This window comes from Protopterus annectens, chromosome 2.part1, assembly GCF_019279795.1.
Source record: "Protopterus annectens isolate FY-2018-M chromosome 2.part1, PAN1.0, whole genome shotgun sequence".
NCBI classification, from domain to species: domain Eukaryota; kingdom Metazoa; phylum Chordata; order Ceratodontiformes; family Protopteridae; genus Protopterus; species Protopterus annectens.
In genome coordinates, this window is record NC_056729.1 from 636981369 (window position 1) to 636998952 (window position 17584).

Sequence of the window (17584 nt, forward strand, 5' to 3'; positions counted from 1 at the left end):
ATTCCAGTATAGATGCAGGGAGAAGGCCTTTAGCTACCAATTTGAACTTCCGATCCCTGAGGGCTCTAGGATTGAACCCAGTGCAGATTGCACATTGTGTCGACAAATGTAACACTCCCAAACAAATAACACAGAGTGTGACCATCAGCCAGGGAGAACTTATGGCCACACACTGTTCTTAGATTTTGGTTATCAGCCATGGTCCTGCACTAAACACCACTACCTACAAAAACACCACACACAAAACACACGTAGGGGAAGGGCAGGCCTAACAACTACTCTACAGAGTTTTACAACAAAAACTTTTTTTTTTTTTTTTTTTTTTTTTTAACTAACCGATGCACAAGCGATATACTAGTGGGGGAGGAAGGGAAAAAATTCAATCAGACACACTAAAGATTAAGTATTAATAAACTTACTATCCCTGAGCTCAGAGTGAAGGAGACCACGATGCACACTACTGGCGCGGCAAACGATATCTGAGGGAAGGTAGGAGATGGTTGTGCATTATGGGTAGGTGGAGGAGCTCGGAGCAGATGCTAGAAAAAAAGTTGCAGGTTCAGATCCGATATGGATTTGAATACCCACAGGTTGCAGATAGAACTAAGTTAACTACTTCAGATCTGTATTTCTTCACCTGTCCAAAGTTTTTGACTCCCTATCAAGCAGCAGGGCAGAAAATGTCTGTGATCTAAGAGTCCCGTCCCAGCTCCAGACTGGCACACTCAATCCTCTCCTACTCTGGACCCACCAGCTGAAATACCTGACTTTTTCATCCAGTTTCTACCCATGTTTGAACAGATCATTTTTTGAATTCTCTTTTGCGTGATTTAGCCACTTCAGTTGAGGAAGTCCAAGTACTTGAGCTAGCAGAAAATGATTTCAAAACAAACTTGCACATGCTACCAGTACAGGTAACCTAATATACCAACAGGAGGAGGCAATGCTGTATACACTCTGGGTGCTTAAAGGAGGACGTTTAGCAAACAAAGACTAAAGCAATACAGACAATAAATTAAGGACTCCAAAAATTTGGAGAAATAAACAGGGTGCTGTCAGGCTTACAAGAAAGTGCCACTAAATGACTGCATCAAGGAAGGGATGAACCATAGCTCCTTCCCTAAACAGGAACACCAGGAATATGAGGCATGGGTGATGAGTGAGAAGCAGAGAGAATGTCAGACCTCGACAGCCATAAAGAAACCCCCAACAAAGGGCCACTTGGGGGGGGCTGGAAGGAAGGGTGGATTTATAATGTTTGTACATCTCAGAGAAAAAGACCCCTACTGTCTTTGACTGTCAAATGGGGTTACAGACCCCCTTCACCTCTAATTTCATGCAATGGCTTAAGTAGGAACTTGCATGAAAGAAAGCTTGCATCCGTACGCTCCATGTGAAATCTGACTCATGAATGTGGACATACTGAAGGCACTTCAGCTAATGGAAAAGCCTTTAATTTAACTTGGTCCTAACATAACAGTAAGATCCTATGCCTGGCACTCAAGCTACGACCATCTTACAAGCATCTGAAATTCTGGTCCTAAACTAGATACGCTGGAGTGGAAATCAACCCATAGTCCTTCTCACCAGGGACCAAATGACCCATGCTAGGCCTGCGAGGATGTCTCAGAAAGAAAGGCATCATTCTTGACCTTTGTTCATAAGCCTTTATTATTACACGCAGTTCGATCAGAAGAAATGGAATGCAACACCTGAACAATTGTCACAGTAACACACTGCTGTGTTAAGAAGTACTTGATTCAAGATAAAAAGAAAAGAGTAATAGAATGAGAATGCATCCCTCTAAGCAAGTGAGGAGGATGAATGGACCAGATTGAGGAGAATGTGGGACTAATCGCAGTAACAGCTTAAAAATATATGCAACAGATAAGCAACAATTCTTGAGGGGGTGGGGGCTGGAATAAGGCAGTAGGTTAACTTAGTACCACAACTTTTTAACAGATCAGGAAATGGCCATGCTAACTAGACCAACAGGCCCTAATTCTACACAAAGGTCTGCATTTCTACACCGACTACAAATGGAAGGAGAGGGAAACAATCCTAAAGGAGTGCACACTTTTTGAGTACTTTTTGAGTAATGCTTCCCCTTAAAACACTAACTGTTCAGAAATCAAGTTGTGAAAATGAACAGGCAAGCATGTTCTGCAAAAGCTGACAAAAAAGAAGTTATGTACTCACCATAACGTTCCATCTGAGTATTTCTACTTCATTTGTCTTCAACCTGTGGGTCTTCGGAGCCAACAAGGCCGCATTTTCCAGCAATGGCTCCGAGCTCCAAGCACCTCCCCTTACCCATAATGCCTCCCTGTCTCCCTTCTCCTGCCTAATAGGAACAGACACCCGACCAAATAACACCTTATCTACCAAAATAACCAACAGACCCAACCTTAGCCTAGACAAAGGCAAGGATCTCAACAGTAACAATCTGAAAAATAGATCGTATCCTGACCTGAAGATAAGGTCAGGGGGAAGGAGGGAGAGGGACGGTTGAAGACAAATGAAGCAGACCTACTCAGATGGAATGTTATGGTGAGTACATAATTTCTTTATCTGAAGTAGTTCACTTCATTTGCTCTTCAACCTGTGGGACAAAGTCCCCAGCTACCTCGGCCTCATGGAAGGATGTTCCAGAGCACCACAGAGCCAAAGGATACTCTACTCCTAGAAACAATGTCTAATTTGTAATATGAGAAAAAGGTGTGAGATGAAGCCCAAGTGTCAGCTGAACAAATGTCATCCAAAAATACTCTAGACCAAAAGACTGCTGATGTAGCCCTAGATTGGGTCAAATGAGCTTTCACTTTTCCTGCTAGAGGCAAACCCCTCTCTGAGTAAGCTCGGCCAATGCATTGTAAAATCCAGCTCGCAACTGTCACTTCTGAGACTGGTTTACCAAAGAAGGGCTTGGCATAAGACACAAAAAGTTGATCACACTTGCGAAAAGGTTTGGTCCTGTGAAGGTAAAACCTCAATTGTCTATGTACATCGAGCAAATGCAATTTATATTCCCCCTTGTTTTGGTAGTTAGGAAAAAAAGACTGGCAAGTTTATAGTCTGGTTAATATTGGCTGCCGAAGCTACCTTGGGATGGAAAGAAGGGTTAGTGTGAAGCGACACTCTATCTTTATGGAAAATCATGTAGGGCACTTTGATCAAAAGAGCCTGAAGCTCCGACACTCTTATTCTGAGGTAATGGTGACCAGGAAGGCAGTTTTCCATGTCAAAAATTTCAAATCTACCGAAGCCGCAGGCTCAAAACGGGGAGAAACTAATGCCTGCAACAACAGGTTAAGGTCCCACAGAGGGATAGGATCCTCTATGAGTAGTCTAAGAAGAAAAGCACCTTTAAAAAAGGTCTTGCACAGTTTAGAGGAAGCCAATGAAGACAAATTAATCCCCAAGTGAAAATTAGATATGACTGCCAGCTGAACATTGACAGTAGAAGAACTGGTGCCCTGTTGAAAAATGCTAGCCAGAAAATCTAGAACTGCTGACAGAGGTGCTGTAAAAGGATCCAAGGACCGCTGAGTGGCCCATATAGAAAAACGTTTCCATTTACTACAATACACTTTCCTGGTAGAAGATTTGTGAGCCGCTACCAGGATGGTCTTAACAGGGGATGACAAACCGGGAGTCCTAATAATCATGGGAACCAGAACAGCCAAGCCGTGAGCTTCAGACTGTCCAGATCTGGGTGTGGAATCCCCGAAGGGTGTGAGATAAGATCCGGAACTGGATCCAGAGTCCATGGTGGAACAACTAGATGAGACCTGAGTAAGGGAAACCAACCTTGTCGAAGCCAGAATGGGGTGATGAGGATCACAGTTCTCCCCAGCCTTTGAGCTTTCTGCAGAAACTTTGAAATGATGGGAAGAGGAGGATATGCATAAAGAAGACCGGGAGGCCAAGCATGAATCAGAGCATCTCTCGGGTTTCCCCTAATGGGGGGGTTCAGAGTGAAAAACTCACTGCACTTTGCGTTGGAAGGAGATGCGAAGAGATCGCAGCAAGGATGACCCCACTCTCAAAAGATCTGTTCCACTACTGAAGGATTCAGAGACCATTCGTAAGGCATCAGGATAGATCTGCTGAACCTGTCTGCTAGAATGTTGGACCGTCCCAGAATGTGCATTGCCACCAGAAAACAGCCGGTGGAGATCACCCACTCCCACACTCTCATAGCTTCTCAACACAGGGGATAAGATCTAGTTCCTCCCATTTGATGATATACCAGACCACTGACATATTGTTCATCTGAATTGCAATTGTTCCTAGAGGGAGATGAGCATGAAGGGTCTGCAACGCAAGAAGAACAGCGCTCATCTCTAGAACATTGATATGCAGATAAGTGTCAGAAGGGAACCATGTGCCTTGGACTGTCCTTCCCGAACAGTTTCCCCCACAGTAGGGAGACGTCCATGGTCACCGTGGTCTTGGGCAAGGCACATTGAAATGGGCATCCCTTGAGGAGATCCGGAGACTAAATCCACCATTAAAGGGAGTCCCTGCATGCTTTCGAGATTCTCACTGGAAAGGACAAAGGGAGGTCTAACAGAGACCACTGAACAGCCAGTGTCCACTGTAGTACTCTCATATGGAGACTTGCCATTGGAAGAAGAGTGATTGTGGCCGCCATAGAACCTAATGCCCACAACACTGCTTCGGCTGACTGAGATTGAGTTTGAAGAATGTGTAGGATGTGCAACCTCAGACTGTACAACCTGTATGATGTGAGGAACACCCTCATTGGTATTGTGTCCAGCTGTGCCCTGATGAAGTCCAACACCTGAATTGGGAAGTAAGGCAGATTTGTCCATACTGACTGTCATGCCCAACTTGTTGGCTTGTCGAAGAAAGGAGACCCTGGCTTGACAAAGTAGATGCTTTGAAGGGGCAGTAAAGAGCCAATCGTCCAGGTATAGAAAGACCCAAATGCCCTGAAGACTCAGGTGAGCCGCTACTATTGCCATTACTTTGGTGAACACCCAGGGGGGCTGTGGTGAGACCAAAGGGAACGTCTCGAAATTGGCAATGATTGGCTCCCAGATGGAAGTGAAGGAACCTCCAGGAGCGCTTGTCCATCTTGATGTGGTAGTATGCGTCCTGGAGACAGATCAAGCACATCCAGTCTCTGGCCTGCAGATAGAGCAGGATAGATTGACTCATGACCATCTGGATATTTGTCTTGGTTACACACAGGTTCAATTGGGACAGATCCAAAATTGGTCTGAGGTCCCCCGTCTTCTTTGGCACTAAAAAGAACCTGGAATAAACCCTGGATCCAGATTGGTCTGGGGGGACTGGTTGGATGACTCGCTTTCGTAGCAGTGATTCCATTTGCACTGCTACCTCCTCCCGCTGCGTGGGTGGAATGTCCGGGAGGGCTTTGTTGGATGGGGGAGATTCTTTGAACGGGACAAAATGTCCTCTGGATATAATTCGCAACACCCACTGATCTGTTGTAATGGACTCCCAAGCTAGTGGGTGTACCGACAAACGGCCCTCGACTGCCTCCAGAGACAGACAGTCGGGCAACTCCCCAGGCTGCTGCCCGGCTTTGTCCGAGAAAGGTTCTTGGGACCCAAAATTCTTAGGACCCCATCTGCCTCTAGGGCGGAGTCTGTCAAATCCCTCTCTGCCTCTGGGGGACGGGGAGTCCTGAATGTCCCAGGAAAATGCCTGAGACCAACAGAACCACATCTTCTTCTGGCCTCGCTGGTTCCTGGAAAAGGACCTCCGAGGCGGAGAGAAGTGAATCCCGATGGCAGACAGTGTCTTCCCATCCTTCTAGCTCTGGATCAAGGTCTCTCTTACAGTCTTCCCGAAAAGAGAAGAACCATCATAAGGGGCGTTTGTAAAGGATGCCTTGAAGGGCACAGAGAACTGACATAAGCGGAGCGAGGCGTGACACCTGATGTCATCACCTGTGCCCGCCGCCCTTGTGGCTCCCTCTGTGGCGTGGGAGAGCAAACGCATGGACGTGTTCGCTACAGCATTAAGGGTGGCCATTCGAGCATCAAAAGTCTTCCTGTCATCTGCCGACAGGGACCCTAGGGTAGACTCCCGATTTCTTTGACTAGATCCCTCTGGAGTCACATAACATGCACCAAATAGTTCAGTGCCCTCACAGAGAAGGTCGCTGAAGCATAAGTTCACTTCCCAAAATGATCCAACGTCCTCGACTCCCAGTCAGGAGGATGGACCGTGGTGCTCTCCTGTGCGAGCTCATTTTTGGTGTCTGCCACGTCACCATCATAGTATCTATAGGGGACCCCTTGTGCCAATGCAGCTTGTTTGCGAGGGGACTTAAAACCTTGTCTGGATGCTTTGCTATTGGCACTAAGGTTTCCGGCTCCTTCCAAGCCCCAGATGTTATTAACTCCGCAAGTGGATCGGCCGGAGGGGACACCCAAGAGGTAGATGGGCCCAAGCCAAATGTCTCCAGAAACACGGACTCGTAGGAGGTCGGTTTTGGGGTGGACCCCCCCCCCCTTTGGCAAAGGATCTCCATAATGTCTCCAAAAAAGACATCCTCGGGGGGGTGACCTTGGGGAACCTCCCCCTTCAACCAGGTCCATGTCCTCCACGAGGGTCTCTGGGGGAAGAGTCCAAGTGCCTCCTCTTGCATGTATGTTTGCGGGGGGGTGTCCTCAGGGGGGACTGTCTGGGGAGGGCTCGCAAATGGGTAGTTCCAAGAGTGGAACTGCCTGGGGCACTACGGCTATGGATTGCCCCTAAGAGGGCAAGATGGTCGGAATAACACTCAGTCAGGGGGGTCTGGACGGATTCTGAGGATGAGATAGCCTGAGGCCTCGACTCAGAGAACCCTCTCCACCATGTCAAATGCAGAGGAGACATGGGCCACCTGGACAGAAAAAGCAGAAGCCGCTCCCCCTTGACCTGACAGGGGAGTCGGAGCCATGCCTGCTGGAGCCTAGACCACTGAGAGGTATGCTCCTCTCTGACAGTCTCTGAGCAGAGAACATCCCCTTTGACCCAACTATGAGGCTACGGCTCCATGAGCTGGGATCTCAACTGGTTGGATCCGACAAACTCAAGGCAACCGCCGGCATCGAGGTACAGAGTACCACCGGTGCCGACCCCTCGACTCTGACCATCCCCAGATCCAGAGACTCCGAAACCGATGGTCGGATTGGAGGAGTAACAGAACGGAACATGGGCAGAAAGGAGCCTGATCCGGTGGGAGACGGCCCCGGTAAGTCCCGCATCTGAATTTGAGTGAGGACGAACCTCCACATCATCTTGTCCATCACCGCTTCCAAAAGGCTCTGGGTTGAGTGGGAGGACGCTGCCAAAGCAGGATGGGAGTGCCAGTGGCGAGAGGGGGACCTAGACCGCAACCGACTAGTTGGAAGCTCTGGCTCAGGTGACAACCTCGGGGACCTGAGCTGAGGGAAGCAGGCTTAGAGACAGGCTTTGTCTTCGGCGGTGGACCGGCCTGCAACAAGCAGTCAGGGGATCACTTGCAAGGCCAGTCCTTTTTAGATTTATCCCCCTCCCCGGGCCTCTTGGTGGGAGTGTGAGTCCCAGAGACCAGGGAGGAAGAAGCAGCAGCCGCTGCTTTTCCCGCATGGGAAGAAGGGACCATGGTCCCAGCAGAAGAGGGCAACAAGCCCTTAAGGATCAATTTGTCCCTCCAAGTGCTCTGGGTTAAACCTGGCGCAAATAGGACAGGGGTACTGGAAGTGAGCAACCCCCAACTACACCATGCACAGTGTGTGGCCATCAGCCAGTGAAAGCTTATAGCCACACTCTGTGCAATTTTTGAACCCAGGCTTGGGGCCTCAGCCATCCAGTCAGCATGTTCACTATCCACACACACACAGTCAGAAAGGAAAGGTAGGAAAGAGAAGATAGAAGAGGTCTACTACTACTTTTATTTTATTTATTTTTAACTTTTTTGCTCACAAGCGATGAAGAAACCCGGAGGGATGTCAGACAGGTTTAAGAGAGAAAAAGGGAAGAAAAAATAGCTAAGAAACAGACCAAAAATCCAACCTGACCAAAACGAAAATGCTGGAGCTCAGTGATCACGTTGTGAACTCTAAGGAGGCAAACGAGATCTGAAGGGAGACAGTGAGGCATTATGGGTTAGGGGAGGTTGCTTGGAGCTTGGAGCCATAGCTGGAAAATGCGGCCATGTCGGATCCGAAGCGGATCCGAAGACCCACAAGTTGAAGAGCATATGAAGTAAAATGCATCAGATTATCTGGTTTTCAAATATAAACCACTCTTGTGTTCTCAAGGCAATTACAGAAGAAAAAGAAGCTTAGTAAATATGTGCGTCAGTGATGTGCATGTCAAAAATGTAAAATATTCCTTACCATTTCTTTTCGGAGACGCTCATATTCAGGACGATAATCTCTGTGAATGAAACAAAATCAAGGGTTAAAAAAAAGTACAGTTTTGTACCTACCATAAATGTAGATGTTCGAGGATCCACATTGCTGCAGTCCTAACTATAGGGTAGTCCGCTGTCCAGTCGGCCCGAATACCAAAGTATATGGCTGACGTCGGTCACGGCGCATTAGACTGACGTCAGTACGTCAGGGTACTAATGCGCATGACCGACGTCATATCCTCAGTCTTTTCTTGCCCCAGATGTCAGAAGACCCTAAGAAAACAAGGCCAAAACCAAAAACCCCAAACATACCTGCACCAAAAATATATACAATATATACAAAGGTACCAGAATATAATCTCACCTACACAACCACCCCTAAACACAGAGGGGAAGGAGGGAGGGTAAATTGGACTGCAGCAATGTGGATCCTCGAACATCTACATTTATGGTAGGTACAAAACTGTACTATGTTCTTCATTCCACATTGCTGCAGTCCTAACTATTGGGTAGAATCCCAAAGCAGAGGTAAGGGAGGCTGGCAAATCATAAGGAAGCAGGAGCTGATAACATGCCTTGCAAAATAGCTGTGGCAAAACCAGCCCTAGACAGAGTAGAGAGGAAGGTGGTAATGCTTAGAGAAAGTATGCACTGAACTCCAAGTAGCTGCCTCCAAAATATCCTTAGTTGCCACCCCCCTTAGAAATGCTGTTGAAGTGGCAGTAGCCCTAGTGGAATGAGGCCTAATCCCAGCTGGAGTCTCCTTGCCATGATGGGAATAACAAAATGCAATGCAAAACCCAATCCACCTAGAAATAGTTTGTTTTGACACAGGCTTGCCCTGTGAACTCAAAGCAAAAGAAACAAACAACTGCTGAGACTGCCTAAAAGCCTTAGTCCTGCTTAAGTAATAACGCAATTGCCTGTGTACATCTAAAGTGTGCAAAATCTTTTCCCCTTTATTTTGGGGATCTGCATAAAAAGTAGGCAAATGAATAGTTTGGTTTAAAGCCACACTAGAAACCACCTTAGGCATAAAGGAAGGATTAGTACGTAATGATACCCTATCCTTATGAAAAATCAAAAAGGCTCAACCGCCATAAGGGCCTGCAACTCAGAAACCCTTCTAGCAGAAGTAATGGCCAACAAAAAAGCAGTCTTCCATGACAAGTATTTCAGTTCAGCAGTAGCCGCAGGCTCAAAAGGTTGTAGAGTAAGTTTCTCCAACACAAAATTGAGGTCCCAAGCAGGAGTAGGAGCTCTACGTGGGGTCTTATATTCTTTGCCCCTCTAAGAAATTGCTTGAACAAAGGATGTGAAAACAATGGTGGGTCACAATCATAGTGAGCTGAAATTGCTGCAGCATGAATCTTAATGGAAGAGAAAGACAAACCTTTGTCCAATAACTCAGTAAGATATTGAAGAGCCACACTCAAATTAGGCTCAGAAATCTCCAAATTCTTTGCTGCAGACCAAAATAAAAATCTCTTCCATTTTTCTGCGTACACTTTCCTTGTACTAGGTCTTCTGGCTTCCATAATCACATTTAAAACTTGTTGAGGAAGTTGAGACCTGCTGTCTTTCAAAACAGAATATGCCAGGCTGTTAGATGAAGAGAGTGAAGCTTGACATTGAGCAGATGACCGTCCCTCTGAGACAACAGGTGTGGAATCAAGGGTAAAGGCCATGGAGGCTTCCTTACCAGACTCCTCAGTAATGGGTACCAGTGCTGCGAGGCCAATCTGGAGCTATTAAAATCATCCTTGGCTTGTCTTGTCTGACCTTTAGAAGCACCTTTGGGAGAAGAGGCAGAGGCGGAAAAGCATACACATGAAGATTTTTCCAACTGAAAGAAAGAGCATCCACTTTCCAAGCTGTGTGATGAAATCCTTAGTGCAAAACTTTGACAGCTGGTGGTTTAGTGGAGAAGCGAACAGATCTATGTCTGGAGTTCCCCATGACACTGTCAATTTTGAAATACATGAAGATCCAGTTTCCACTCGTGGGGATCCATGATTTGTCTGCTTAACACATCTGCTAAGGAGTTCTGTGCTCCCGGCAGAAACCTTGCCTGAAGAGTTAGTTGCAAGCTGAGCGCAGTCTCCCATAAAATCATTGCTTGCCTGCACAATGGGTAAGAATGTGTTCCCCATTGTTTGTTGATGTACCACATGACAGTTGTGTTGTCTGTTAGAATCAACACCTGCCCTGGAAGAAGTAACTCCTTGAAAGCCATTAATGCAAACTGGACTGCTAACATCTCTTTCATGTTGATATGTAGATGCTGTAGTCTGGCAGGCCACTTGTCTTGTATCCACTTTCCATTTAGATGAGCTCCCCAAGCAATGTCTGAGGCATCTGTCATTAGAATCTGACTCGCCTCTGGCCGGGTCACAGAGAGTCCCTTGTTTAGGTGACATTCCTGAGCCCACCACAAAAATTCCTTTTGAATGCAAGGTATTATTTGAATGACAGTGTCCAAATCCTGGCAGTGCTGTGTCCATAGATTTTTGAGATACCATTGTAGCTTCCTCATATGCAGTTTGGCATTGGGAAGCACCAGAATACAAGATGCCATGAACCCTAAGGCTTGAAGGACTGTCCTTGCAGTCAGCCCGGACTGAAGAGATAGTTGATGGAAGTAACTGGAAAGATTCTGTTGTTTGTCCGGGGTTAAAAGGCCATCTGGGCTGCTGTATTCAGTCTCACACCCAGAAAGCACATGTCTTGAGAGGGTACTAGACTGGACTTTATTTCGTTCACAGAATACCCTAGGCATCTTAGCACTGCTATGACATATTCCAAATGCTGTAAAAGGTCTTCCTTTTCTTGAGCCAGAATCAGGCAGTCGTCCAAGTAAGGATAGATTTGAATTCCTTTTAGCCTGAAGTAAGCTATCACTGGAGCCAGAACTTTTGTGAATACTCTGGGCGCAGTAGATAAGCCAAAGGGCAATGCAGAGAACTGATAATGAGAATTTCCAGCTCGAAAACGCAGATACTTCCTGCAACGTAGTCTTATAGGCACATGAAGGTAAGCTTCCTTGAGATCTAAAGTTACCATCCAGTGATCTTTGCCCAGCAGAGGTAAAAGCTGTTGTAACGTCAACATTTTGAACTTGGGAATGTCCAGATAAGTGTTGAGGATAGATAAATCCAGAATTGGTCTCCACGTGTTCCCCTTCTTTGGTACTAGGAACAGGCGAGAATAAAATCCTAGGCCCCTTTCTGGCACAGGAACTGACTGAATGGCCCCTATTTGGAGCAACAGAGAAATTTGCTTGTGAGCCTCTGTTCTTTGTAGAGGAGGAATGTCTGGCATGCCTTTGAAAGGAGGCAAGGTATGGAAATAAAACCTGTAACCGTGGTGAATAATATCCAGAACCCATCTGTCTTGGGTAATTAAATCCCAATTTTCTTTGAAAAGAGACAGCCTTCCTCCCAAAGGTGCTGCCAGGCGAGAATGTACTGGCAGCTGAAAAGGCAGGTCATTGGGTCTGCTTACGAAAGGACTGACCCCTGCCCTCACCAGAAGTCTGAGCAGGGGAACTCCCTGTCCTAGGCCTAAAAGAACCTTGAGCTCTGCCCCTACCACGTCTAGACCTACCCCTAGACTGGGAATCATAAGCAGGATAAGTCCATCCCTTAGTAGGCCAATTTCTACTAAACTTGGAGGCTGCACCTGCAAAAAATCCTTAACAGTTTGCATAGACTTAGCCTTGTCCTCTATTTTCTTTAAAACTGCTTCCACAGGCGAACCAAACAACACATCAGACTGCAAAGGAGCATCCAAAATCCTTGTTTTAACATGCTCAGCTAAATTCTGATCTCTCAACCAGGCATGCCTCGAAGAACAGAACCAGTGGCAGCCACCCTCGAGGAGGCCTGCACAGCATCAAAACCACACTGCAAGGAATGTTTACCCACCTGTTCAGACACATGAACTAAATCCTGCAACTCTTTACACTCAATACCTTCTGCCAGAGCATCCACCTTAGATTTCAATTGTGAAAGGAGGTAATTCTGATATTTTAACATGTGAAACTGACAATTCAACGCCCTCATGGCTAAAGTGGAAGAAGTATACACTTTCTTTCCCCATCTATCCAAAGCCCTTGCCTCTTTATCAGGAGGAACAGGATTTTTAACAACAGAGGCCTTCACCCCTTTAGGCCCCTGACAGACAGTTTCGGGTCTGCCCTAGGTCTCTTAAAAGATACTTATGAGCTTCAGGCACCCTATAGTACCTATCCGGTTTAACTGGGGCAGGAGGCAAAGAATCAGGATTCAGGAAGCCTCTGCAAAACATCTTCCACCACATTCAGAACAGGAGGTATAGCTAAAGGCCTATGCTGGGGTAAAAACAAGAACTCCCAAAGCCTCTTCCTGGAATCAGAGAAATCTTGACCTTCCCATTTAAAATGCTCCCTCATGGAATGCAGGGTCTCTGAAAATGAAAAATCCTCAGGAGGAGAAGCTGAAGGAGTAGAATCATCCACATCAGAATCAGAATAAGGAGGATACTCCTGCAAGTCTTCAGCCGAAGACTCAGAAGCTTCCGAACAGTGCTCAAAACTCTCAAACTCAGGTTCCACCCTAGGCCTCTTATCAGGAGGGGGCATAGAACCTCTAATCATAGTAATCAAATCCTCTGCCATTTTAAGCATATGTTTCTTAGGCAAAGACCCTGAAGCACTAGGAGAAACCCCCACTGAAGCTACACTTGGCCTGCCTCTCAAAGAAGCCTTGGAAACAGAGGGGGAGGCTCTAACCACCTTAGGAAGAGAGGGAAGAACAGCCACCTGAGAAGCCCCTCAGCCTGGCCTACTTCCTGAGAGGATACATCCTGTAACAATAAAGTCTCTCCCTGAGACTCCAAAGAAACACCTGGCAGAACCTCCGGCTCCACTGAGCCTTCTAAAGAACCGGCGTCAGGGACTGTCGGTTCTTCCACTCTAGGCTTTGCTGCTTTGTCCTTGCGCTTGTTGGCCGAAGCGGGCGTCGGGGCATCCAACGGCATTTTATAATTACAACGCTTCCCAAAACTAACCTGGCACAGTCTAACCTTCTCTTAATAGTGCGTTTGTTAAATCTAGCACAAGAGCGGCATCCAACAACGTCGTGCTCAGGCCCTAAACAAGGAATACACAAAGTATGGTAATCCCTATGAGGTATCTGTTTCCCACAAGAAATACAGTTATTCACTTTTTCTGACATCCGGTTAAATACTGAGGCAAGAAAAAAACCAAAATATTCCCCAACGGGGTACTTAGCCAACTTTGATTCGGTCTGAAACTCTGACTTCAGAAACTTTCAGAACGCCAACCTGCACTCGCAAAATTGCTTCTGCATCGGACCATGCGGCAAAAAAGACTGAGGATATGACGTCGGTCATGCGCATTAGTACCCTGACGTACTGACGTCAGTCTAATGCGCCGTGACCGACGTCAGCCATATACTTTGGTATTCGGGCCGACTGGACAGCGGACTACCCTATAGTTAGGACTGCAGCAATGTGGAATGAAGAACATCACAAAAATGTTAAAATGTTTGTTAGTAGTTAAGCATTTGCCATATGATGATACCATCTGAATTCTTCAGACATTTCTGAAGTCTGCATTTCAGTGTATGTGAAAAATACCAGACGGAACTGAACACGGAACTGAACACGGCAAATGTTGGTGACACTATGCTTGGCTATTCAGCAAGCATAACCAAAAGCAGAAGGACTGAGGCAGTTAAATGCTTCTGTGCTAAATAACTGAAAAGGAAATGTCAAACCAGGGTCAATGTAGTGATCAAATGCTGCTAAAAAAGTTTAGAACTCAAATTTATCACTAAGCGATTTATAATGGAGATGACATTTAAATATGCAAATATTAAAAAAAACGTGCTTAGGAAAAACATGAAGTATAAACTAAAATGTGTGCATATGTTTTAAATGTATGTAGCCTAGAACTTAGCTTTTAGTTACTGCTTTATCACAAACATATATTACACAAACTGACTGGAAAAACAGTTGAAAGTATAAACTAAAAAAACTCAAAGCATATAACTCCAGACAACCAGATTATTCCACAAAAATGCAAGTGCTACCTTAATCCTTAGTAAATCTTTCCACCACCACCCTAAAAGAAACTTAACAATGCCACTGCTTTAAAGCATCGAAGTATGTCTAACTTCTCCGAATCTACCTTATACTAGTTTCATCTTGATTCTACCAGATGAATTAACTGACAAATTCCCATTTACCTTGTAACCCGATTGCTCACTCATACTAATATACATTATTACTTTCTTTACCTCACTCTATTTATAGGTTCATAGGTAGGTACTAGGCTATTGGCCCTATGGCCTATATAAGCCTAGCCAAAAATGTACCCTGGCTTTTGCCACCCAAGAAAAGTATTTTCCTGTGCCCCTGTCGAGCAGAGCCACAGAAGTGATCCCTGGGGTGAATTTCCTATTTCCCATGCAATCATCAAGATTTGTCTTGAAGAGCGCTAATGAGGAGCTCCGTTTGACATAGGATGGGTAGTCTGTTCCAGAGTATGGGAAGTCTCTGGGACAAGAATCTATCCCTCCAGCATGTTCTGTTTATTGTGGTGACAAGGTTTAGGTCCCTAGACCATGTAGCTCAGAGGGATTGGGATTTCTTTAAGTGGAGCATGTCCAACAGCTCTGGGTTCGACATAGCTTTGTATGTTAGGCAGAGATTGTCTCTGAGTAGGCAATATGTGACGGAGTAAAGCTGAAGTTTTTTGAGACGGTCTGCGTAGGGCATCTGTTTGAGGCCAGTAATCCTCTTTGTGAGGTATTTCTGTGGCCTTTCCAGTTGTTGTAGATGTCTTGTGAGGTACACACCAAAAGGGGAGTTGTACTCTATAATGCCTGTGTAAAGACGGTCTTTTCCCTCTTTTGGTCCCATTCATCTCATTCCTATTCTGTTCATCTCTTTACACAGGCATTTTACGTTCATGAAGTAATTATCATTATATTATCTGGTTTATGCAAGATTAACTTTTCTTGTAATCTAGCACATCACAAAATGTTATGGTATTACTGCTGTACATGTTGCACGATGCTGTTTATTTTGCTGTGGCTCCACTGGACAAAGGTCACACCTGACAAGGGTCCATGGACTAGTGTGCTTACAAAGTTAAGAAATCTGTTAAAAGTATAAATATTACAGATATATCTATATGTGTGAATATTACTGTTGTGTTTGGAACTTATCATAATTATAGATGTTTGAGTAGATTCAATGTTACAAGACTCCTGTATGTAGAAGCTCGACTGCAGACCCATCTTCCATATTCTTCACCCTATCCTCCTCCAGGCCTGGCAGACTTCAACACAGATATCATAATGGTGATATAACTGGACACAAGCTAGCACCAGCTGTGGATCCCTTTTACCATTGCAGATGCAGGTGTACTACTCTGGAACCACTGTACAACCCACCAAGGGATGACCTGTCCCAGTTAAAACTGATGAACCCTAAAATCTGGCACTCCAGACTGTTGCCGAGCTCTGTGAAGGAGGATGCCCAATAGGATGGAAGACAGGAAAGGTGGAATGGGTCAAGGCTAGGTAGCCATCCTAACCCATCAGTATCCCAGAGATACAGGAAGAAAAGAAGGTACTGGCACTGAAACAATGAAAATAACATTCAACATCTACAATTATGGTAAATTCCTAACAAAACTGCACTAGGTTTTTCATAACTCAGTGATGCAGTACATACGTTGGGATGACTCCAAAGCTTACAAACAGTACGGAGGATGGCTTGTTGGAAAGCCACATGAAATAAGACCCTATCTAGTATGGTCATGGCAAAGCCTGCCCTGGCTCAAGCAATACACAATGCTTGGCAGATGTGTGCAGTGAGAATTAGGAGGTTGCTTCCAACATGAACTGGGTATTAACCCTCACTTCTGTGTTGGTGTCCTTGGCCCTAGTAGAATAGGCTTTTACTGGACCTATGGTAGTCTTACCATGGAGATGAAGAAAAAAAGCAATAATTGGTCTGTTAACTGGTATTCCATCCCAGCCTTTGGCAAAGGCATTTAAAGGCTGGCATGATTTCCCAAGTTGTTTTCAAGTATAATTTCAAATGTCTAAGCAAATCTAAGGAATGCAAAATCCTTTCTTCTTTAATCTAATGAAATGGAAAAATACAAGGAGATGGACAGCCTGGTTCAAGGATATTCCTGTTAAACACCTTAGGCAAAAAAATAAAGGTTAGCATGAAGTCTGATCCTATCATTAAGGAACACAAAGAAGGGTATCCTGAAAATGACAGCCTGCCATTTTGATCCACCCAGCTGAGACTAAGATTGATGTAGTTTTTCGCCATACAGATATGAAGTGGAAGCAGCTGGTTCAAAGTGGAGGAAGTGTAAGATTTTCAAGAGCAAAATTTAGGTCTCATGGTGGAAATGTTGGACGCCTTTATAAACTACTTCCAATTGGAAGGCATAAGAAAAGCCTGTTTTTACAGGTCTGACAGGTAGGTGAAACTAAGAGATACTGCTGTTAAGTTTAGGTCCTGTCCTCTTGTTGCAGAACCAGTGGGAGAATCTTTTCCACTTTGCTATGCAAGACTTACTTGTGTTTAGTTTCCTGGTCTCTGTCATAATCTGCAGTATGTTCTCAGAGAACACATGCCTGGAATGGATGAGTGCTAAATTATCCACACCGTCAGCCTTTGTATCCACAAGCTGTAGTGAATCACAGGCCCCCTCTTACCGAGATAAGGGATTCACATACAGAGGCGAATGGACCAATTCTTCCCTTGTCAGGTTTACCAGGAGGAAGACCCAATGTTACCAGGGAAAACGGCATCAGCAGCATTTTTTTTTACTTGGCCTTCCTTTTCTTTTGTAATACCATGATGATCAAATGGACCGGACAAGCATATGGTGAAGGCATTTGCTGCCCAGGCGCCTCACATTATCCTGGTACAATATTTGATCAGCTGGTATTTCTCAGTTGTGGACTATGTCCAAGAACAGTTTACTGTTTAACATGCATTTGCTGGGTCCTACTTTTGTACTGCTCTGATGGTCTGCCAAAGCATTTTTATGGTTTCTGATGGGCCAGACCTGACACCAGGGCTAACACCCCACTTCCGTACTCTTAGCCTGTAGAGAATGTGAATATGTCCCACTTGCTTGTAGAATGTGAATGTATCCTACTT

General features: G+C 45.4%; 1 protein-coding gene across 1 annotated transcript in view; it reads right to left on the bottom strand.

Annotated features, from left to right (window-relative positions):
* Positions 1 to 17584, bottom strand: part of GPN1 (GPN-loop GTPase 1) — a 423847-nt gene that overhangs the window by 99106 nt on the left and 307157 nt on the right. Inside the window, exon 11 of the mRNA XM_044062376.1 lies at positions 8367 to 8406. Within this exon, the coding sequence (XP_043918311.1) occupies positions 8367 to 8406 (40 nt within the window). The remainder of the gene's footprint in view (positions 1 to 8366; positions 8407 to 17584) is intronic.